Source organism: Polyodon spathula, chromosome 13 (assembly GCF_017654505.1).
Source record: "Polyodon spathula isolate WHYD16114869_AA chromosome 13, ASM1765450v1, whole genome shotgun sequence".
Classification (NCBI taxonomy): Eukaryota; Metazoa; Chordata; class Actinopteri; order Acipenseriformes; family Polyodontidae; genus Polyodon; species Polyodon spathula.
This window is the reverse complement of record NC_054546.1, coordinates 41,500,766-41,524,970: the sequence shown is the minus strand read 5'-3', so window position 1 is coordinate 41,524,970 and position 24,205 is coordinate 41,500,766. Positions and strand designations below refer to the sequence as shown.

The 24,205-nt window shown below is 41.4% G+C and overlaps 3 protein-coding genes and 1 long non-coding RNA gene across 6 annotated transcripts; 3 read left to right on the top strand and 1 right to left on the bottom strand.

Moving 5' to 3' along the window:
* The first annotated feature begins 386 nt into the window (after positions 1 to 386).
* Positions 387 to 1,555, top strand: LOC121325168. Its single transcript, XR_005951321.1, has 3 exons — positions 387 to 961; positions 1,050 to 1,161; positions 1,480 to 1,555. It is a non-coding gene; the product is annotated as an uncharacterized LOC121325168 (long non-coding RNA).
* cenpt (centromere protein T) lies at positions 1,156 to 8,639 on the bottom strand. Of its 2 annotated transcripts, none has more exons than XM_041267486.1 (14): positions 8,095 to 8,639; positions 7,533 to 7,638; positions 7,289 to 7,409; positions 7,056 to 7,200; positions 6,810 to 6,897; positions 6,192 to 6,340; positions 5,809 to 5,872; positions 5,381 to 5,520; positions 4,332 to 5,078; positions 3,561 to 3,947; positions 3,220 to 3,322; positions 2,871 to 3,038; positions 2,615 to 2,719; positions 1,156 to 2,236 (listed from the first exon to the last, which is right to left on the bottom strand). In XM_041267486.1, exons 2-14 carry the CDS (start codon positions 7,625 to 7,627, stop codon positions 2,113 to 2,115), a joined length of 2,436 nt encoding a protein of 811 aa, XP_041123420.1. In that variant the 5' UTR covers positions 7,628 to 7,638; positions 8,095 to 8,639; the 3' UTR covers positions 1,156 to 2,112. The 2 variants fall into 2 exon arrangements, with proteins under 2 accessions (XP_041123420.1, XP_041123421.1); XM_041267487.1 differs by lacking the exon at positions 8,095 to 8,639 and adding an exon at positions 7,768 to 7,856.
* A 112-nt stretch (positions 8,640 to 8,751) lies between these two features.
* Positions 8,752 to 11,096, top strand: LOC121325145 (THAP domain-containing protein 11-like). Its single transcript, XM_041267456.1, has one exon. The coding sequence runs from the start codon at positions 9,150 to 9,152 to the stop codon at positions 10,038 to 10,040; it is 891 nt and encodes a 296-aa protein (XP_041123390.1). The 5' UTR covers positions 8,752 to 9,149; the 3' UTR covers positions 10,041 to 11,096.
* Positions 11,097 to 14,071: 2,975 nt separating this feature from the next.
* Positions 14,072 to 22,383, top strand: LOC121326200 (nuclear transport factor 2). Of its 2 annotated transcripts, XM_041269407.1 has the most exons (5): positions 14,072 to 14,156; positions 18,777 to 18,898; positions 19,984 to 20,055; positions 20,660 to 20,758; positions 21,823 to 22,383. In XM_041269407.1, the coding sequence occupies exons 2-5, from the start codon at positions 18,800 to 18,802 to the stop codon at positions 21,934 to 21,936; spliced, it is 384 nt and encodes a 127-aa protein (XP_041125341.1). In that variant the 5' UTR covers positions 14,072 to 14,156; positions 18,777 to 18,799; the 3' UTR covers positions 21,937 to 22,383. The 2 variants fall into 2 exon arrangements, with proteins under 2 accessions (XP_041125341.1, XP_041125342.1); XM_041269408.1 differs by lacking the exon at positions 19,984 to 20,055.
* The last annotated feature ends 1,822 nt before the right edge of the window (positions 22,384 to 24,205 follow it).

The following is a 24,205-nucleotide window of genomic DNA, read 5'->3' as shown; positions in this document are numbered from 1 at the left end:
CAGAATTGTATAAATAATATATTGTAACGTTTAAATGCAGCAATGCACTTCCCTGAACACAAAGAACTTGAATTATAGACCTTCATCGCGTATGAATTTGAGAAAGCAGATTTAGCTGTGCCTTATTGTTATGGAATGTTTTCAATAACGCACAAAATAACCCAACCTTTCAAATAAAAACACAATTACACATTGCAGGTTTGTCGTTTTTGTTTAAATCATATTCATACGATTTAGTAAACATTATATATTTGAGTGCGATTGAATCTCAATTTAGAATCTTTGTTTACTTAATATTTCTCTGCGGACACCACATAGACTCAAAAAGGTCCTTCCGAGGGGGTGGGCTTCGATCTCCATGGCAACACACTGTACACAAACAGCGTCCGGTTTACATCCACATTGAACTGAGGGACCGTGAACATGTTTAGTTTTGAATTAAATGGTTTCTGATGTTTCCAAAGGGCAGGATGCAGAAATATGGCAAGTTACCGACGTTCGAGCAAGTGTCTGAAAGGCAAGACTCATTTTGTGGGAGATTATTGCTTGGTTTTAAAGTTTCTTCTAACAGCTGCAATACGCAGGGCGATCGTGTTTGTGAAGAATTTTTTTTTTAATAGATTAAAAACACAAATCATCGCTGCTGTAGCTGGGTTCTTAGTCTAATATAATGCATGGCAAGTCACCTGGATTGTGCACAATAACATAGTACAGGTACTCCAGACTTGCTTGTGAGCAGCACCCTCTTGTGTTTGTCCAGGGGAAAGGCGATGCAGAGTCTGAGTATCTGCGCTGTGAAGGCGCCATTAAGAATCTGAAACTGAAGAAAATAGATTGTGGACAAAATAAAGGACATCTGGAAAGAGGTGTTTTCTGCTGACCTGCAGGTGACAACGTACCCAGTCTTCCAGCAGATCTTCTGTGTTTCCCTGTTTACACTCCTTTGTTACAACACTGCAGGGTAGTGGCAAGAAAACGTGTATTTTTTCATTTATGTTTACTGAACAATAATTTGTTACACATGGAATTTTTTATTTTTTTTTAAACAGATACATTTCCTTTATTGGATCCCCTTTGCACTTATAGACCAGCCCAGACGGTGACCCTCTGTCGCTGTGTTGACAGATGACACGCTTGCATGGTTATTTCAGGGGGATGAAGGTGTGTATCACAGCCAGATTCACCTGATCTCTCACCTGTTAAAAGAGCAGATGCACAGTGATTCCTCAGAGAAGGGCTCCCTGCGCAAGGAGAAATTCAGGCGAGATGAATTGCCACGTCTTCATGTAGCGTTTCTCTACAGAGATATTCCAAACCTTTCTCAAGTGTCATTTTTATTCTGTAAAGTACAATATGTAATATATATCATATGGTCTTTAACAAAGCACAGAAATCATGCTGTAGATCAAGACATTATAGATGTCTGGTTCCTGAGCACGCAACAGAATGCACCCATTTTTCTTATCCTTTTTCTTGCAGGCAAGCATTAAGCAGAGCCTTCTTGCTGAAAAACCAGGAACAGATCCAGGAGCTGATCCAAGCCACAGAATCCCAGCAGGGTCACTTGGAGGATTTGAACTCCAACAACTGACCTGAGGACTGCCTTTCAAAGCATCGACCCGACTCTGGAAAGCTACATCTGCCTGGCTTTCCAGACAGAGAAGGAGGACTTGGAGCAGGCTGCCTCTGTGGATGTCAACTCAGCCATGCAACAGCTCTTAGCTGCAGACGTCAAGAGGACGGGGCCTGGGCCAAAAGAAGACTAACACACTCTCAGCAGGTCCCTGCAGTTCCAATTCTCTCTTAAATGTATTCTACATCTGCAAAACATATTTCATCATATTTTATATTCTAATCTTTATTGTATTTCCAAAGAGTACCTTTATTACAATTATACACAATGCCTAGCAATAGTAATAATATTTTTTAAAATACATTTAAAATAGACAGACAACAAAGAAAGAACTGGATCAGAGGCAAGAAGTCTGAATCTTATTTAAAATATGTCAGAAAGCATTGGCTATGGAACACCAGCAGGACCAATTGTTACAGGTGTGACTAACAGCTTGTGGATGAAGCCCAATGGGGAGAGGGGAGATCTGCAGGACAGAGTTACATCTTGGGAATCACCCGATTCCCACTGGTAGCCACAGGTATCAGCAGCTTCCTGTATTCCATGGGAAGATGGCGCTCAATCAGCACTTTCAAGGGCATTTTGTCAGAAACAAACCCCTGCCTGCAAGAGCAGAGAGAGAACGGCAACAGCTACTGCAATTGTTTTTACAAACATCCCTCACAGGAGCTAGCCCAGTATTAAAGATGGATGGGTGTGCTGTATCAGTCTATCTATCTATCTTGCATTTATGTAGCACCCTTCATGTGTTATGTTCACATATAAAAGAACAAGGGACAGTCCACTAACCCTTATCTATAAAGACGTTAATGAGGTCTCAGCTTTTTTAATTATTTTGTCCTATACTAATATACAGCATGCCATTTAAAACTTTGCTTTTAAATTTGCAAAACACTCCAGATATCTGTATTAAATCATAAAACGGAAACAGCTCCCCTGATAGATATTCCAGAGTTCCTGCTCTGGCTTTCTGACACGTACCTTCTAAGGAGAAGCTCCACATCAGCCAATTCAATGGTCTTTCTTTTAGCATGTCTGGCATATGCCTCCAGGTCATCAGAGAGACGGTCAAAATATTTGTCCAAACTATAGAGGAAAGAAAGAAAAGTTCAGGTTTTACACTACATAACACCTGAGCTCTGGAAATCCTGCTTCACTCTATAACCTCCTGTCTCGTAACTGTATTGCAAAACAGTGTGCAGTATTGACGCCAGCTTTAATTAAAAGAAAGCCTTACCACTGCTGAAGGATGGGGTAGGTGTCTCGGGACACCGTTGTCTTGGCAAAGTGTGAGAAGACAGAGGTGACTAAGCTTTTTGGCAGCCCAGTTGCCTTGTCTGCTTTCACCACTTTGTTTTTTTTCTGCTGGGGCTTCTTCGCCTTCTCAGCCGAAGGCAGAGACTTACTGAAAGAGAAATACAAAGAACTCAGGTACTCTGCAGATTTCCCTCGAGCTACTGGCTTTCATTCTGTATTCATGCTTAAAACATGGCTTCTTTCAGGAAGCTGCAGTGACACCTGGTGTGCATGCATGGACTGCAGTGGCAGTATTCAGCCCAACTGAATCATGTAAACCAGCTACTCACCTTGTAACTTTTCCCTTGAGAAAGACAGGGGTGGACAGGCTGGAAGCAGGTGTTTCAGCAGATTTCTTGGTACGCAGGAAAGCTGGAGTTTTCAAAGAGAGCTCTGTATACACACATATATATATATATATATATATATATATATGACACACACACCAATATATATGCACAGAGGCACAGTATAGCATTCAGACTACACAAGGTATAATTTATATTCAGGCTGAACAGTAAGTCCTGGGTGCCGTACTGTTTCTACAGTTTCATTTGACAGCTGCTCTTGGTTTCTGAAGCATGAATGGTTCTATACTGGAAATATAATTGGAAAATGTTCCGCTCCTTACCTACACTCTCCGCTCCATCGCTCGCTTCATCCTCTTCATCCTCCTCCTCCTCCTCCTCAGCCCCCAAGGCCCCTCCAGCAGATGTTTGTGGGGTCTCTTGGGCAGGGGCCCCTCCTGAGGGTGGGCTACTCAGCCTCTCAGATTCGCGCGGCGTCCCTGGAGCACTTGATCTTCCACTCTCAGATGCCTCAGGGGCAAACGGTGTGCTCGGTTCCACAACAGGGGTAAACTGCATCTGGTTCAGTGAAGTGGTATTGGTGGGATCATTCACGGAATACGTGGGACCCCCCGTCTGGCTTGCTCTCCTCTGCTCAGCATGCTGGAATATGTGAACTGCAGATTCAGGCTGCCTGTCAATCTGTCTAGAAGCTGCAGGGCTCTCAAATACTGAAACAAAATGAAAAAGATAACACATCTCCTTAATTTATTTATACAGTATTAGTTCTCTTCCAGGCTGGGTCTATTTTGGACAGACCCATTCTTCCCTGAAGTGTATTGCACTTTTCAGGTTGGCAAGGCAAAGGATATCCCCTTATTGAAGCAACAGTCCGAGACACTGACTATATAATGAAGTTTGCTGGCTAGGTGCCAATTCCATTTGGTTACCCCATTATCAATAGAAGATGGATCTTGTGTAAAATATCATATAAAATACACTAAAAAGCATGCAATCCACAAGGATCCATTTCAAAATGCATGTGGTACAATGTTTAATGCTATTCACGCAGGAGGAACCTAAAAATACATGCATAAATAAAAAAATGAGGTTACCTTTAACCAGATCTCCCCTGTTCCCGGTGAAGATGCCACTGTATTCTTTTCCTCTGTGCATCGAGTCAACATCCATTTCCTTCACTTCAATCTGTGAGCGAACGGCTGTCCTCTCTGTGTGCTCCGTTTCCATGTTTTCAGGTTCACCCAGGACCGATTCTCTTTCTTCCTCTTCCCCAACTTCTCTTTCCTCTGCTACCTCTTCATCCTCGTTATCATCTATTACCACCTCCTGCTGCTGCTCCTCCTCCTCCTCCTCTGCTTCAGTCTGGTTTTCATTTTTCTCATGTGTTACCTCCCTGTCAGTCTCTGGCTCTTTGTCTTCCTCTGTATCATCTACTTTCTCTTCTCCCTCTTCCTGCCCATCTGCAACATCTACTTTCTCATCCACCTCTTTCTCCTCCACCTCCATCCAAACCTCAGATGGCTGTCTCACCCCTTCTCCCTCCTCCTTTTCTCTCTCCATCCCGACCTCAGATGGCCGTCTCACCCCTTCCTCCTCCTCCTCCTCTATACTGTCAGCCCCTGTGATTGAATGCAGGGAGGCTGTGTGCACTGCAGGGGTATTCCGTCCAGCAAGGTTAGGGGACTTGAAGAAAGGCGGCTCAAAGAGTTCAGTGTTGTTGAAAGCAATTCCTGTCAGATCAGGGGGCAGGGCAGCACTGAGACCCAGGGTGAATTTCTCCATGCCCGGCGTCTCACAGAGCACTTTCTGGGGGTCCACGCAACTTTTTTCCAGACCTGCCACTTTTTTGATTGGAGAAAAGAACAAAGCAATATTGAATGTATACAAGCTCCTAAACAGCAGCTAGTTATATCCCCTTGAGTTACTGAGCACACAGTTGTACGATGTTACGTTTTCAATCTATATCTTTTATAATGCATATATGTTTTTTTCAAAGCTTCAACATTTAGGCAAAATTCTGAACTTTTAAACTCTAAAACGATTAACACCTGCCTTAGTTAGTTTACAAGGTAGGCTCACAGCTTTACTTCTTCAAAAAAACCAAACAAAAAAAAATACGTTCTGAGTGAATAAAAATTATTACTTTTCTTGTGTAAATAATTTTGCACCCCTTCTTCAAAATCCTCGATGCTGATGGCTTTGCGTTTGGGGGCCCTCCGGCGCAGTCCATGGTTTTTGGGGTCTTCTTCCTCGACTGGAGTTTTGAGAGAGAGGTTGAAGGAACTGCAATGGACACGCCACATGGAAAAGGATTAGGAAGCAGAAACACCACCACATGCAGTGGGGATCTGCTCCAGGGCAGACAACCTCAGCACTTCCAATCCATTCCATTGCAGGACTTTGTTCCAAGCAGATCCTTCGTTATTGAATTGACCTGGAGGTTAATTAAATAAAGGATATGGTTGGAACAAAGCCTTGAAATGGATTCGAAGGGCCAAGGTTGCCTACCCCTAGTTCTTTAACTCTTTCTCCTACAGGAAGTAAGCCAAGTTTGTCCCGCAGTACCATTACCTGAATGAAGCAGTGCCTGCAGATAAAACTGAGATGCTCTCAGTTGGCTCTTGCTGTTGATTTTCTGCAATAAAAAATTATGGTTTCAGGTTAAGATTGTCTGAAATTAAGAAATTCAATTTCAGAAAATTACTGTATGTGCAGTTTGTATTAGTTTTTTTATAAAACAAACCACAACAAAATACAATCCTCAAAAAGATCACTTACAATATTATAATCTATGGTTACCATGCATGTTACAGGTGTTCAAGTAATTAAAAGACCTAGAACTGACAAAGAGCCACAAGCGATTATCAATCAGTGTTCTTGTGCCTGTCTTTCCTGAAATAAATGAGGTAGGAGATTGAGGATTTTTGCAAAGCCACAGAGCTACACCATCTTACCTGCTACCTGCAGTGGCATCGCTTCCATGTCTTTTTCAAACACAGTGACGCTGATTTTTTTCTTGGGTCTTTTTCTGCTGATTCCTTTGACAAATGCAGTAATATTACCGGTGGACAGATCAGGTAGATCTACATTAAAAGTCTCAGTGCTGATGGGAGAAAATAAATCAATCAATAAAAAATCAGTACTGACAGACAAAAAAAGTACAATCCAACCTAAGCACTAGGAAACCTTCCCAGGGTTCAAGCTGTGTATCACTTGGCAACTGCCATGCCGCCAATTAAACAAAGTATGCCTTACCTGTGCTGTATCATTTTGTTTGGATTTGTGTTCATGTCAGACAGAGGTGACCAAAGTTGGTCTTTCCACTTCTGGTCTTTTTTCCCTAGCCTGTTTTAACTGTTTAATTGAGCAAATTAAACATCCACCCAGACCTTGAAGCAGTTAGTTATCTCATTAAACATGTAGTGGCATGGCCCTCCAGGACTGAGATTGGACACCCTGTTCTAGCAGATACAGCAAAACACACACACACTGACAGAGTAAGACAGCAACGCTAGCAACAATGACAGAGGCTGCAGTCACATTGTAAGCAGACTAAATGAAGTTTTGAATACCTGGGCCTGGAAGCTCCTGGACTGGACGCCTGCTCATGGTCATCATCCCTCACAGGTCTGTTAGGAATCACCAGCGAACTGTCAGGTTCTGCAAAAAACAATGAATTTAATTCTCCATTAACAGCAGCTTTAGCCAAAGCTTTTGAAGTAAATGCATTTCTGCATCACCTAAAAATAAACTTATTTTCTATTAAACTTTGGATTGTAAAAAGGTCCCGGTTTCCAGGCTGTTTAAAAGGCACATACGTGTTAGAATGATCTTTCGGAGAAGACCTCTCGGTGTGAATTCATCCAGGTCCTCTTGGTTCCCCAGCACTCCGGGGCAGATCAATGGTTTGTTCCCCTTCGATGTCCTTTTAGTCCTTCCAGGTTGTGGAGATTTGATCCCACTCTGCCAGAAAAAAATTAATTACATAAAAAAAGAAGATATATACAGATTTGTGTTTTGTTTCTAAAGGAGGAGAAAGCTGTGGGCTTACCTGTAGTATCTTCTGTTTCTGTTTACTGCGGAGGGCAAGTGAGGGAGACATGAGTCCAATGTCGAGCCTCTGCAGTCTTGCACTCCTCCTTTTAGAATGGCCACTCTCCAGCTTTGTTTGTCTAAAGGCAGGAAAAGAAGGAATGGCCTTGTTGATAAAGATGCTGAGCATGTGGGGGAGGGTCTCTGCTGCTGCACTACGCTGGCAAGCGACGGATTATGACTGGTAATAAATGTTCACTCACCTGCGCGTCACCCGCACGGGAGTCTGATCGGGCTCTGTACTCATCACAGCTTTCAGCAAGGTGCGCACGCTGACATCTTCGTCTGGGGAATTCATTTTTATTCAACCTGAAGATTCACAAAAAAATAAACAAATGAAAACATGAGAGCGAGTCACACAACGGCAATGGAGCACTCACAGCAAAACCGATTTGAATTGTCAGGACAGTGTCACTAGGGTTATCTTAAGAAATGAACCTCTGTGTGTGTCACTTATTTAAGATAACTTGCATCAAAGACACAATAACATCGACGGCTGGGATTGTATGCTGAAGCTACCGGAAGACTGACAGTCGGCTGTTTTCTCATGAATTACGTCACCATTTGTTTGGACGCTCTTCTAAACTAGGACAATATTTACTGACGTCATAACCCGTAGCGACTGTCATTGGATTAAGATTTTTTTTATTTATTTATTTTTTATAAAACGTACCGGTAATTTATTGATCTGACAATATATAGATACATTAACTAATTAAACAACGCATTAGACCCAAATGACATTCAAGCATAAACAACTCTTACCTTTTTCTCAGAGAATATGAAAGACGATGATTCCTCGGTGCAGGTAGAAATGTGTTGGGTTGAAAACGTCTTAACTGTTTGCGTATCGCATCGATCAAATCAAAGTTATATTACAGTTAGAGCGCCACCGCGCACTGAACTGTTGTTTTTAAAACCACGCTCCCGCCTGGAAATTCAAGCAAAATCTCGCGTGAGTTGCTTCTGCCGCTTGGCATTCATTGGCTAATTTGCGCCACATTCCACTTTCTTCACGTACACGTATTGACGTCCTTACGTTATTTTAAAACGTGCTGTAGGCTTCTGGTAGCTGTAGTTTTTTTTTGTTTGTTTTGTTTCGTTGTCTGCTTAACGTTTCTCTCGTCAAATACAATAATGTTGTCTACGTTTCCAGGCGGGAGCATATGGAGGAGTAGCGGAGTTTTGGCAAACATTCACTGATGCGTGGAGTCTGTTCTTTTAATATAACAAATTTCAAATGACGATGATAATAATATTCTTTTTACTTGTGTAATTCATTGCGAGATTTTAAAAATAGAAACACTGTTAGTAACGTTATACACATAACAGATTAAAAAATATATATATATATAATATTATATATTATATATATATATATATATTATATATATATATATATATTAACTCACGCTTCTCTTCGTCAGCTTGGGTATTGTGTTCGAGGTGCAAGGCTTGACCCTGCTGATATTTTCAGATGACTGTCGTTTGAATGGAGAAGGTGATTAGCGTACAGCACAGGGCTTCCCTGGCTTGTGTTTCCACCGCTGATTATAGATCAGATTTTAGATTTTTTTTTCTAGTTTTATAACAGTGCGTTCATCACGGCACGTTATTGATTTATTTTGTTCGCCAGCAGTGTCGTGATGTTCAACAACCGGAAGTAGTTAGCATTGTGGGACTTGTAGTTCCGTTCTGGCGCTCCTGGGGTCGATAACAGCGCGCGGAGGAGAAAAACAAAACTAAACATTTTAATAATTAAAACAAAATATTTCACTGGATTGCAAAAAAACAAAACGAAGTTAGGCTTCCCGCTAAGCATGCCTGGCTTCACGTGTTGCGTCCCCGGCTGCTACAGCAACTCCCACCGGGACCGCGAACTGCGCTTCTACACCTTTCCAAAGGACCCCGTGCAGAGAGATATCTGGCTGAAGAACATCTCCCGGACCGGGGTGAGCGGCTGCTTCAGCACCTTCCAGCCCACCACCGGCCACCGGGTCTGCAGCATCCACTTCCCCGGGGGCAGGAAGACCTACAGCATTCGGGTGCCGACCCTGTTCCCGCTACGCGGCATAAACGAGAAAAGGGGCAGGCGAGGGAGGAACAGAAAAGTGTCTGCTCCTGCTGCCGCTGGTGTTGTTTCCACTCCTGCCTCTGCAGCTACTGTTGCTGCCACGGTAGACGTGACAGCATCGTACGCGTCCACTTGCAGCCTCCTCATCGCAGTGAAACACGAAGATACCGGCATTGGTGCCAGCTACCAGGGGCTGAATGACCCAAGCGCTGAGACCGAGCGCAAGAGGGGACCGGACGAGGCAAAGCCCATTGACCTGACGGTGCAACAAGAAGCCGACGGGTACTGCGAGCCAGTGACGGCGTCCACCTCGGAGGGGGAAGGCTTTCCGGCGGCCCCAGGTGGAGAATTTACTTACCCTACAACGTCCACCCTAACCGTCGCTCCGATTGTGGTGTACAACGGCAAGGAGACATTTGATCACTCGTACTCGCTGACGTCCGGAACCACCTCCACGGAGCTGCTGAAGAAACTGAACGAGCAGCGGGATATCATCGCCCTGATGGAGGTCAAGATGAAGGAGATGAAGTCTACCATCCGACAGCTCAGGATAACAGAGGCGAAGCTGAAGGAAGAGGTGAGGGACAGAGACAGGATCCTGTCCATGGCTGTATTAAGGAAGAAGCACGGCGTGTAATTGTGACTGTGTGTTTCTTTATTAAGAAAGAAAAGGAATGGAAATTTAAAAAAAAAAAAGAAAAGAAAAAAAAAACAATTTTTATAAGGGATTCCAAAAGTTGTGTACAAAAGGAGACAGTAACAGTAAAGTATAACTTTACATTGTCATAAATGTTTGGGTTTTTTTTGCTTTAAAAAAAAGTTGTTACTAATGCTAGCTAGTTATTTTAACATGTTAGCTTATAATATCATAAAACAAACTAGCATTGTGGGTTTTTTTTTTTGCTCAAAGGCTTGGTTGCTGCAGAAGCTCGGAATGATTGGACATAGTTGTATCTAAACATTTTTTTTTTTTTACTGTATTATTCACGAGTTTACTATCACCTTTGGGGTTTACCATCCCAGCCAAGACACATTTTCAATCAACAGGTGATTTAGTTTGTAAAGCAATTTGGCTACCCAAAAAGTGTGGATTCTCCAACTGCAGTATCATTTGCTCCTCATACAGTGTGTGATGTTGAACATTGCCTCAGAACTGAGGGTCCAGGAAGTCAACACTCCACATCACAGAGAGGTCTCTTTCAAACTGATTGGAAATGAGAAACATGGCTGTGCATCGCTATTTGAAATGGGATTCATTTACTTTTCAAGCTCAATACTGCAGCTTTTTAAAGAGGAGAGCGAAGTAGTGAAGAAGGTTACTGTGGTGCTCAAGGTGTGGGGTGCACGATGAAGAAGGGGTGCAGTTAAGGGATACTGGTTTCCAAGAAGCCCCCCGCGGTGCTCTTCTCCAGTAAGCTGTGCGGGGTGCAAGCCATCTCCACGTGCCTTAGTCTCTCCCAGCTATTCAACTGGGTGCCAGCTGGGCCCCTGCATTGAAAAGAGAAGCCACATCAGGAAAGGGAAAGATCTGACAACTCAACTCTAAAACAAGGAACAGGGATTCAGTGTCAGCCAAAGACATTTACTGAGCTGCAACTTATTACAGGGATGGACGTTAGACTCCCATTGCAGAGCAGTTTGATATATTCCTGGTTTTACTAGGAGTTTAACGAGACACGCCTGAGCTTGTTACCTGTGCACACTGGCGAGTCAGGCTTGTAGTAAAACCTGGAATAGTGAAACTGCTTTGCAGTAGGAGTCTTATTTCTATCCCTGTATTACGAGGTCCATGCAAAACATGTAGTGGCTCTGGCAAATAATTTTTTTTTATTTTAATGAAATAAAAACATTCCTGTTTGGTACTGGTTTTGTATTCTAGACCCACACTTTTTATTGTGTTAGAAAACTATCATGAACTGGCTAGGCCTGGGAAGGTATTGTTAAAACTAAAATAATCTGTCAATTCAATGGCACGTGTTTCAACTAGATGTCGATTCTGCGTCTTCAATAAAATTCAGAACTATTCAGTGTTTAATCATTGTGTAAAATATTGTTAATTGATTTTTTTTTTGATATTTTTAGTTAAGCATTAATTCCATTATATTGGCTGTAAAACAGGCACAGTGACAGGTTTAACTTTAACTGACTACCCAGTTATGGTCTCAAGCTCTTGAATGCCATGATCCAACAAGGGTTTTTTGAATGTACAAAATATTTTAGGGTCACACTGTGAAATCAAAAAACAAATGACGAAGACAAGCAGACCAGTCATGGAAATACACATTGACCGGTATACTGGAAGCAACATTAGGGTACCCCCATGCCAAGTGAACCAAACCCCCCACCTAATTACCTAATAAAGAAATGCACGAGAGAGCTGGGACACACAAGTGTTGGTTCACCTCGTCACATCTGTTGGTTTATTTATTACTGTTGTGGTACATATCGTTTTTCTGTGTGGGTATGTGCCACTTGCATCCACAGAAAATATAGGATCACTACCTCAGAATTCACTTGCAAGCACAACACAGTGTATTGAGGTTGCAACACACTATTACAATCCCTAATTGCTGCAGGACAAGCTAGATGCCACTACTTCATATGCATATTGTATGTTCAGTGTTTTTTCTGTAACTGTTGTCTGTGATGAGTTTATCCCGTGGATTCCAGGGGTGCATTCCTGGCAGAAACATCTGTTTTGTTTTATAATAAACTCATTACTGTTACATTGTGGTACAGGTGTGTTTTACTGTTGTAGGGTTATTTGAAAACTAAAAAAAAAAGATCTGTCACAACAGCCAGGGTCACATACTGGTTTTGCAGAGGATTTTACTTTAAAAATGGCTGATAGATTCGTCAAGTTATTACCTTAAAATGACCTGGTTCCGATTGCATGATAAAGCCTGAAATTCCCTCCAAAAAGAAATCTGCAAGTCAGTATTCGCTCTGTCTGTTGTGCAGAACACCAGTTGCCGCTGATTAAATGCCAACTCTTGTTGCACTGGGGCAACGTACACTTTGTAACCATTGGAAGTGCAGGGATGGAAATTAGACACCCATTATATAGCGGTTTGATGCGCGCCTGGTTTCACTAGGAGTTTAAGAAGACGCACGCCTGGGCTTGTTATCCGTGCACTGGCTATTAAAACCTGGAATGGGTGAAACTTAATTTCATAGGTGGCAGCCAGAGCACAGTTTGGACTTGCATTCCCGCTGAGAGCTGCACGCTGTGTTCATGGTTGCGTTTAAAAGTGAAGATATACTGGCACTGCCACACAATTTTTTTCCACGTCTCTCATTCTCTCTTGTCGTTTGGATGTCGTAATGATGTAATACATGCAAATCAAATAAACATCATGTGCCAAGGCAGCAAGTCTGTGTGAAAGGGTTCTTACTGCTAGAGTTTGTTGAAATTAGAATCTCTCAATTACTTGTGGTTGGGAGACTAAAACATTTGTGGTGCTGTTGCTACATGTATGTAGTTTATAATATATAAAATATGAATATTTACACAAGGGGGTCGCAGAAGTCATAAGTCACTTCGAAAGGATCCCAGCAAAAAAAAAAAGGTTTTAAGCTGCTGCAGTAGACAGACACAATAAGAAACAAGTAATTCAGACCTTAAAAAAAAAAAACAATCCTCTCTACTGCATTGACTGCAAGGCACAATACTGTACTGCTGTGAGAGGGCTGCTGAGCCTCCAGCCAAGGGAAGAGCTACAGCAAGCAGGCAAGTTGAGGAAGCTGCTGTGTAAGAACAAAAGCAACCAGCCTAATGGATAATTGATTAAAAGCTTCCTCTTTTAATCAAACCCTATAATGTTCTAATCACGTGTTTATTCCCAACAATACTGAGCGAATCTGCTTTTTGCATCCAGACACGCAGGCACATGCCTTAGAGTCATCCAGGTTCTGCAGATATGTAGGAAAACATGATAAGGACTTATGAGTGAGGCATTCTTTACAAAATATGAATTTTATATGAATTAAACTTAGCTGTACTTTATTGCTATTACACAATCGTGATGGGCGTCACATAGAGAAATTAGGAAGTTATGTTCTCAGTGTTATTTATTAATCAACCCATCAATCAATCTTTATTTTATATAGTGCCTTTCATAGTGGACCACCATCACAAAGTGCTTTACAAGATAGTGAGGAACAATGCATAATACATTAAATACAGTGAAATACAGGGCATAATACATTACATTTAAGGAAGATGATGCTAAAATAGACAGCTGCAATATCAACATTTACAAATGCCAATAATTACTATGTAAACCCATGTAGAAGATGTGGTTTTATCTAGAGATTTTGTACTAGAGATTATGAACAAAGTAGTGAATTAGTACTTGAGGATAAAATTGAAAATGATTGTAGGACACTCATTTAGGACCGGGTTGGAATAAAGACCAGGATTGGAATTCATCTCGACGGCTAGAGTTGAGCACCACTGCCCTGCACAGCTTAAGTAGAGAAAACACTGAGCCTCGCAGTCTCTCGGCGCTTTGCATTTCTGAAAATGTAGTTTTTCAGAATCTGTTCTCCCTGTTTACGCCCGGCGATCAACTCCAAACAGAACTGCAACACTAGCGCGCATGTTCGACTCCCTTAAAAACTACAAGTCCCGGCATGCAGAGGGCGCGGTTTGTTGGAGGTGCGGGCATGCGCTGCAGGAAGGTGGAGGGGTCGCGGCCGATCGCACTGATCGCCATAACTGGGAAGCAGGGGAAGCTAGTGAGGGCGTCTGGTAAGTTGTTGCCACTAACTCACAGTAAACACCGACGCCTTCCATTAAAACAGCAAGGTCTGTGAGAACGGGATGTACATGTTTTAGGGTTAATTACTTTGGCTGTTTTCCTGGGAAGGGGAGAATATATCATTATTTTCACGCCGCGGTTAGCAAGAAGTGTTTAGACACGCCTTTATACAGAGAGAGAGAGAGAGAGAGAGAGAGAGAGAGAGAGAGAGACTGAGAGAGACTGACTTCACTCTCCCATCTCCGAGGGCCCCAGCTTGTACACTCCCTGCACTCCGGGAGACAATCTGCCTCGGGAATGGAGTATTTTTAGCAGGGCACGAACTGCACACGTGTTGCGTGGAGGGCCGAAATGCTTTTGTAATATTAAGCAGGAAAATCCTAAAGCACAAAAAAAGAGACAAAAACGTACACATACATTGGAGAGACTTGCGGCATTGTTGCTGTTATGCATGCTTCGTGCATTGTGCTTTAGGATCAAGCCTCGCCCCGTCCCTTTAAGCTGTCACTTGGGTACAATGTAGCATTAGGAATGATATCCGCCTGCTTTGAGAACTGACACGATTTGAAATAGCGACTGGGGAAGACTCTGGATAACCGAAACACGCCCACAGGAAAGAAGTGCCAATTGGTTGGCAAGAGTTGTACTCTTTTTTTGTCTAAAATTAAATGTTTTGGTTTTCTATTAATATCTACACACGAGTCGTTTTTTTTTTTTTTTTTTTTTTTTTTTTTTTTTGTCTCTTTCTAATATGGGTTCGTTCACTCACGCCTGTAGTTAATGTACTGGTAGTTTTAATTGTAAAGTTCAATTTAAAATGATTAAGTGAACGCAGCTGTAACAAATGCCAAATATCGTGTGTGTCGATTGCAAGACGCTTGTGTTGGTACTGTTAAGTCGGAGGGGAGCAGCACGAAGAATTTCCACTAGAAAGTGACCAGATGATTCAGTTAGGTTTTCGGGCTGGGGTTGGGTTAGGGTCAGGGTGGGTTAGTTTCGTAGGAAGTGAAAGCGGATATTCCTTTACGCTGCCAGAGGGACAAAAATATGCATGATGCCACACAGTAGCGGTAAGCAGTGTGGTTTTCGTGATGCTTTCCTTGAATTAATCCAAAGTAGACTTTCTGCAGGAAGTTCTTGCAATTCTTTGTGTATAAAGTACTTTAAAATACCATATATATATATATATATATATATATATATATAAATGCAATGTCAGTTATTAGTATTTACAGATACTGCACAATCATTAGTAATCCAAGTCCTTTTTGTATTAGTTCTACCATGCTGATGAACAGGAATTGCTTGAGTTTCATTCATAATTATCTAGCTTTGAAGGGAGTGGCATCCTTTGCAGTCAGTTTGTTTTCAGTTTCAGGCGGGTGAGACAAAAACATCTTAGGCAGACACAGCTAGTATGGCACTGCTGTTAGAAGGAAAGGCTTGATCTGCTTGTGACATTTCATTACTACTGCGACCATGATGCTGACTCAGTCATGTGCTGTGATCGTCCCATTGCTAGCTTTATTGTCTGTGCATGAACATTAGTAACACAGTTCCGAAGAGAAAAGCCTCAGAGGCCTGTGAGAGGTGTTGCCTGTGCTATTTACTTGCTCGCAAACAATGCATTGATCAGACTCTTGTGTTCACATAATCTACAGAATACAGATGCTGTCAAACGCAGTGAATATGTGGTCACGGAATTTCACTGCTTTTATTTTTTTTCTTTTTTTAAATAAAAAGCGTTAAAGGAAAAATTGTTAAATTGTGCATTGAGTAATGTACTATACTTTGAGGAATTATCAGCGATTCCCAAACTGTGTTAATAAAACTGACACGTTGGGTGAGATTCCAAAAGCAAAACCTGCCCTAACAGACACCCACCCTGAAGTAAACGAGACAGTAAGAGCAGGCATGAAGACTCCCATTGCACAGCAGTGTCACCCATACCAGGCTTTACTGCAAGCTTGATGAGAAGCTCGGGTTTGTCGTTTTAAACTGAAACCAGGAGTGGACCAAACTGCTGTGCATTTGGAGTCTTTTTTTCTGGCCCTGAAGACTTTTAATTCAGTGGTTTGCGAGCAGATTTAAAGTTTTTTCTTATTATTCGCTTTAGAATTCTTAACGGTGTTTCCGTTTCTTTTCAAGGAAAAATCTTGATAAATGCCTGTTTGGAGTAAATCACTTTGAGAAAGTAGCCCATTTAGGGACACGGCTGGAATGCTAACTGAAGGGGTTTACAGTACTGTTTGTACCTGCTGTCTTGTGCTTTTTACAGTACTGTTTGTATGTGCTGTCCTGTGCTTGTGCTTTTTACAGTACTGTTTGTATGTGCTGTCCTGTGCTTGTGCTTTTTACAGTACTGTTTGTATGTGCTGTCCTGTGCTTGTGCTTTTTACAGTACTGTGTGTATGTGCTGTCCTGTGCTTGTGCTTTTTACAGTACTGTGTGTATGTGCTGTCCTGTGCTTGTGCTTTTTACAGTACTGTTTGTATGTGCTGTCCTGTGCTTGTGCTTTTTACAGTACTGTTTGTATGTGCTGTCCTGTGCTTGTGCTTTTTACAGTACTGTTTGTACCTGCTGTCCTGTGCTTGTGCTTTTTGGGAACATGCATGCTTTGTGGTCCCTGCTGCCCTTTTCAGAACGGAACAGGAAAGTGAAACATGCATTTTTACATTGGGGTTGTTCGAGCAATCAACATAGGAAAGGGGATATTTGCTACTGCTTTTTTGCCTTGTTTTTCCCCGGTGTAAAACAACTGAGTCTGCAACTTTCTATCCACACACCCAGCCTGCTCTCTCTATGCCTGCTGGGTATGCTGAGCTAATTCCCTGCTTCCCACCAACTAAATACAGTGTCAAGCGCTCATAAGTACAGCATTCCTTCATACTCTGTTTATATGGACAGGCTACCTTAGTTAGCACAGGAAAATTCTGATGAAGAAAATCTTAAACCCTTTGCTGTTGTATCATTTAAACCATCTATTGCTTCTATGTGTTACTAAAGTACATTTCACTTGGTTTTATAGCCTAACTATATTTCTGAATGTATAAGGCTGGATAAGGGCGTCTGCCAAGAAATAAATAATATATTTTTTATTTGTCTTTTGTGATTGTCACACAGCAATTAACGACATGTGGAGCGATTTGTAAGTGAATTACTTTTGCTGCTGGTCAATCAGTTAATTACTTTTCATATTTAACACTTGATATAGTAGATTAGATAGTGGGGGGGGGTGACACTATTGTGATGAGGTAGTGAGTTATTTGACTCGTCGACATTGCTAGCAGGAACAGCTTCCATGTGTGTCGGCACATTTTAAAAATTAAAATACAGCTGTTTGCGTCCCTGTTGAAATGCTTTTATTCACTGTACTGTGGGCTGCGTCTGTTTGAGACTAGCTGCTCTGCAGTATGTACCAAGATATTTAAAATAATAATATTATTAATTATTATTTATTATTATTATAATTGCAACAACAACAATAATAAATAAACAGGGCTTGACTTCACTGTGAGCTTTACGTTTGTAAGGCTACCTGTCTAAAATGGCTGTGCTAAAACCGAAGATAGTTATAAGGGAATCTGACTCTAGAATTCTGTCTAAACGGTAAAACCGAAAAATACACACGGATATACCAGCAGGTGTTTGCTTATTGTATAAGTAACTATACAGTGTAAGGCAATGTAGTTAATATTCACTATTTATAATAATAATTTTGTAAAGCACCTTTCATGACAGGTCATCACAAAGTGCTCTTCAGAAGAACAAAATAAAAATCAACAATAAAAAAAACGCTATAAAAACATTACATCTTAAAATAAAAAAGGTAGTTTAAACCAGTAAGTTAGGGTGAGATTTAAAATCACCCCACGATTCAGAGTCCCTGGTTTCTTTGGGAAGGGCATTCCACAACCTAGGGGCATAGGAACAGAAGGACCGGTCACCCACAGTTCAGAGTCTGGTCATGGGGACACACAAGAGTCCAACATCAGTGAACAGCAAATTGCATCTAGGGGTATAAATAGACAGTTAGTAGTCAGTTATGTAAGGGGGAGACACTCCCTTCAAAGCCTTAAGTCAATAGCAAGATTTTATAGTCAATGTGAAACTTAATAGGAAGGCAAGTAAGGATTTCAGAAGAGGGGAATACGATCACCAGATTGAGATCTAGTCAAAACCCTGGCCGCTGAGTTTTGAACATGCCTCTGTTTGTTCAGGGTGTTCTTGGAAACCCCAGCAAGCCGGGCAGTATGGTAGTCAAGTCTGGATGAGACAGGGGCATGGACCAGTTTCTCCGCAGCAGGCATAGAGAGATTAGGGTATAGCTGGCCGATATTCCTAACATAAAAAAAAGGACAACTTGGCGATATTCTGTACATTAGGGTAAAAAATGACCCCCAAAGGTATTCATAGCCATTGCCACCTCGTTGTTGTAATATAGTCTCGTACACATGTATACTGTTAGTGCTTCTTATAGCTTGTATGAGTGCTTGCTCAAGTTTAAATTTAGGAAAGTAAACAGAGTCTGACACCTCTAACCCATAGCACTGTATTCAGGCTAGGTTTTAACAATGCAGTTTTAACTGTGGATCTCTGTTTCTCTGCAGTGCCTGTTGCTGGGTGAATCAGAATGGGTGACAAGCCGATCTGGGAGCAGATAGGATCCAGCTTTGTGCAGCATTACTACCAATTGTTCGACGCAGACAGGACTCAACTAGGAGCAATATATGTGAGTGCATCACACACCTGTTCCTCACAAAGGAGCGATTTAAACAAGGGTCTAACAAACATTCTTCCCTCTCGCTGGCATGATCACTCGCCCCTCTTTTCTCGAGGTCCAATCTTATTTGTTTTGTTTCTCCCGTGTTTTATTTTGTGATTCGAAGATTATTTCAAACACAGCGTTACAGATTAAAAATTGCTACTACTTTTGGTTTGTGGCTCCTCACTTTCTGGCTCCTTATTTCCTTTGCTTTGTGGTTCAGCACCGCTCCAGTCTGGACAGTGTCACCCACTATCTGCAGCGTTTGGCGTTATTTGTTTTTTCTTTGGATCTCTAACGTTGTATTAGTTAAGTATCTAATGCAAGAGAAGGGGGAGCAGTGAAAATGTTGCTCATGTTTAGAAGAAGTAGAACATTGATTTTGAAGCCTTGGTTATTCCTACTTTAATGTGGCAACGGTCAGCAACACTGAGTCTATTTGGAACCTGATGACCATGTGTTGTTAAGTGGTTAGCAGATAACTATCTGCTCTGCCCTAGTGAGCTTCTGCCTACAAACAGCTGTGATTTTCAGAATCCATCAGCATATCCACTAGGCACAGAAGCCCTTTATACTTTTACAGATTTTTCCACAGTGCCTTGTGAATGAAGTTTTTTTAATGTCTTAAATGTTCCTCCGTCCAGCCTACATGTTCATCATGAATACTGAAGGAATGCTCACTAATGTATTCATGAACATTGATTTGCAGAGTTGCCGTGTGGACCCCACTTAACATTTCTACTTCATGTAGGTACCCTGTATACAGCTTTCATTACTGTGGTGTTCTGAAAGGACCTTTTGCATAAAATTGCTAGATGCATTATTTTGTGTGATTGTTTCTGCCCTCCTCACAGTCTTTCCTGCAGTACCCTAGGTATATGACACAATTCTCTGCATTGCTGCCCAGCCTGTAATGCACACACTGAGCAGTGGGTGGGGTGGCAGTGTCACTCGCTGTTTTGTCTTTCTCTCATTCACAGCACACAGGGTGAATTTCCATTGCTGCATTTGTTTCTCGTCTCTCAAATGTGTCCCTGCCCCCCCCCTTTCAGATTGATGCATCATGCCTTACTTGGGAAGGACAGCAATTCCAAGGAAAAGCCGCTATTGTGGAGAAACTCTCTGTAAGTTGTAGGGAAGGGAGGTTACTTGATTAGCACACAGCACGCTTAGGGGGGGTTGTTGTCAAACCTGGTAACTAATGTTGAACAACTTATTGTCTCTGCTAATAATAGAGTTCTGGAACCAAACAAACCAAAAAAAGCAACATACATTTTAAGTTGAAAAGCAAAGCAGATTAACATTGTTCATAATAACAACTTTCAAAAGAAGTATGTGAAATCCAATTACCATGTTAACCACCTGAGACCACAGCTTTGAAACCCATTACTGTCTGCTTTGAACCGTGTGGGGGAGAGCTAGCTACAGACATTAAAATGCATGTTTTTGTTCCAATTATGTTCCAATTGTATTCCAGTTTCATGTAATTGCATTCCAATTTCTACTTAAACAGCAGCATTTTAATGTATCTCAATAAAGGATTCTGTATAGACACTAGTGTCTAGCGAGAGAAAAGGCAGGGCTAGAGTACAAACTGGCTTTCTCTACCACCTGTGAGTAACTGCAGTATACTGTAAGAAATGTCAGTAAAGTGTACAGGTGGTGCGGTGTACTGTAGTTGAGGATTTACTGCAGGTTGGGTAACCATTTCTGTTTCGTGTATTACAGAGCCTTCCCTTTCAGAAGATTGCGCACAGCATAACCGCACAAGACCACCAACCCACTCCAGACAGCTGTATACTGAGTATGGTAGTAGGACAACTTAAAGTAAGTTCTGTCGGCTAAACTCGCTTATCTGTGAAATAACTGTGTTCTGTGTCAGTTTAACTTTATCCGTGTCAAGGGTTAGAATCCTATTGCATAGCAGTTTCACCCGTTCCAGATTTTATTTTGCGCTTGAATAGCCACAGTGTATAGGTAGCAGGTTTAAGTGACTCTTTAAAATATAGTAAATTCAGGAATGGATCAAACTTCTATGGAATGAGTCTTATTTGAATCCCTGGACAAGGTCATCAACGATCAATGAATGCTATTCTTCTTTGGGTCGGACAGCTTCATTTACTGGTACTGTATGTCCTGTTTTGTTTAATGTCAGCATACTAACTGGAGGCTGTTTCACAAGCCAAAAGTTTTGGTGGCTAACAAGATTTACTGGACTAGATTCTGTACATATAGGGAAGCAGCAGGAGAAACAATGATAACAGTAGTGAAATGGGTTGAATGAAAGCTGCATTGCAGTTTCAATTACCAAGCCCATGTAAGAAGGAAATTTGTCAAGCTGGCCTTGTTAACTGCTTAAAAAGTGCACAACTCTTCCTCTGTGACAGCCTTCACTGCTTGTCAGCAGAGTTGCTTACTAAGGGGAATTAATGCAGAGGGGAAAAAAAAAAGATATGCTTTTCTCTTATCTTGGCTTTCAAAACTTCTGCACATGTTCTTGTTTTTTTTTTTAGCAGCTGTAGCAGTGAAAGACAATTGTCTCCATGTATGATTTTTAGGGTTGTTTTCCATTACTAAGAACCAGCTATAGTGCAACACCCCCAAAAAATCAGTCATCAGTAATCGGTAAAGAATTATTTTTTGAGGAGGATCTAATTGCTTCACTACATTGTCTCGTGAGGAAATATTGCTGCATACAACAAAATCTATGTTTATCAGGCAACTTGGGTCTTTTTGAACGATTACCAAAAGAAAACCGAAGCGTGTTACGCATGTAACAAGCCTCTAAGAAATTCCCAGTGCAAGGTGGAATATGCATTTCTTGGTCTGATTTATTTATTTTTTTTATCATGCAAGAGTCAGTCTAATTTTCTTGTCCTTTTCTCTTGCAGGCTGATGATGACCCCATCATGGGATTCCATCAGATGTTCCTCCTGAAAAACATCAACGATGCCTGGGTGTGCACCAACGATATGTTCCGGCTTGCGCTGCACAACTTCGGCTAAGGGCAGTGTGGGGGAGAGGGGGGGAAGGAAACCCCCATGTCCATCCACGCCTCTCTTCTGAGACTAACCACCTCTATGGGATTCCAAATATCATACACAAAAAAACCACCACGCAGAAATCCACGACCTCTCTTACTTTGCTGAATCGTTGCAGTCAGTGGGAAATCCTCAACTGTTGTGCATGATGTTTGGAAGCTAGATTAGCTGCATTTGACGACGCCAGTATAACCAACCCCCGCCCTTTAAGTTTCCAGTCGTGTGTTGTTACCAGCATGCCTTAGAGAATAAAGTAATGCCACTTTTTTATGTTTTGGTTTTCAGTGTACTGACCGGTTGCTCTAGCGATCCAAAGAACCAATGCATCAGCTACCTGTAGTTGGCGTGAACCGTAAAATTGACATAATTACAAAAGCCACGATACACAATAAAACCATGACATTTTCTTAATAATGGAATTATTTTTTATTTGTTCCTGCGCTTGCAATTTTAGTAACTTATTTTTTTCAGAATTCTGTTGCAAAGTTATTTTAGCCCCCTTTCTCCCTTGGCGACAGCTTTTGAATACTGGTTAGCAAGCCATAATAACGACTTCAGACAATCAACATGCATCCGTCCTGCAGCAGCGAGCACGGACGGCTATATAAAACCAGGCTCGCTGACCGGTTCGGATTGCTCTTTGCCATGAAGCCATTACGGACGGATGTTATTTTTGAGAAAATGGAGGACTCTGGTTGTAGCAGCAGTTTCTAAGGGGGAAAGCAGACCATGTTTTTGGAAACAATTGACAGAGTGCTATAATTTTATATATTGATTGAACTTGTTTTCCAAGTGTTGCTTCTGTTTATCAGGTTCTGAATTTGTGTTGCTCAAGTTGACAGGTGTTTTTATTTTTTCCATTTCAGATTTCACAGTGTTTGGTCGACCCCATGCAGTCAGTTCTCTGCTCCTAGGTCCCACATATTTGGGACTGAGATTGAAGGGTGTTTTGGAGATGTCCTAAACTGGTTCTCCATGCAAGCTTAAACCCCTAGGCTTGGTTTGTGACTTCAGCTCTGTGGCGGTAAAGTGCTTGCCTGTAAAAGTTATCAGACTGGCACCAGTTATTACTTCTTACAATGGCCATATCTTAGTGAAGATTTAATTTAATTTTTTTTGTTTTTTTAACGTAGACCCATTATGTGATGGAACACAGCTTTTCATAAAGGTAGTTTGACAAGTGATTTTTAAAATGGGCTACACAGTTTCTTTTCAGAAGATTTAGGGTACATAACTCATATCTGGTGTGCTGCTAAATCTCATGTGATTTCTCTGACTGGGTATACTATCATACACGCTGTCTGACAGGGCGATGAAGGGTTAAGTTACGAACGCCAGTGCAAATCCCCTTTGGAGATTTTATATTGTGTGTCTGCTTCCATAGCCTCCCATTCTGTATTCAACCCTAGTAGCTTTAGGTCTTGTGTTTGTGGACATGCTGCAGGAATCTTCTCAAAGGTAAAGAAGTAATTTAGATGAGAAAGGTGTGTTTGTTAATGGTCTGTTGGATAATTGTGTTGGTTTACGTTCAGCACGGTTATTAAAATGCTGAAATGAAGCCGTTGTTACAGCTTTTTCTTTCACATGTTGATCCAGTATGCAATAAGTCCTTCACACAAGGGTGACACTAACTTGTTCATATGAAATGGGTGCATTGGCTTCACGTCTAGTGGATGAAGCTTCATGGTACACAAATCTTTTAGCTAGGTAATGGGTTCTTAAAGGATTTTTTTTTTTCTTATTTACATCTTGCATTTCATTTATGACCTGTTTGATGTCCTATTACTCCATGTAACAATTTTTTTTTTTTTTTTTTTTTGTTCCTGGGTAGTAAGTGTTATTTCCTAATTGCTTATGCCTCAAAAGTATAGAAAATGGCTATTATTCCCCACAAACTTTGCTTTTGCGACCAGGACAGTGATATTTCAAAATATCACTATTTCCAATGGGAAAACGGGCAAATGTGTGTCTTTTCGTTCACATAGTCTGAAAAAACAACATGAATCCAAATTACCATGTATTTATACTAAAGTAATACAAAAATGACTACAAAAGATTTAGAAGTGAGTAGTTTTTCGAGATTTACGATTATACTGTATTTATTGGACTTTATGTGAACGAAAAGACACACATTTGCCCATTTTCCCATTGGAAATAGTGATATTTTGAAATATCACTGTCCTGGTCGCAAAAGCAAAGTTTGTGGGGAATAATAGCCATTTTCTATACTTTT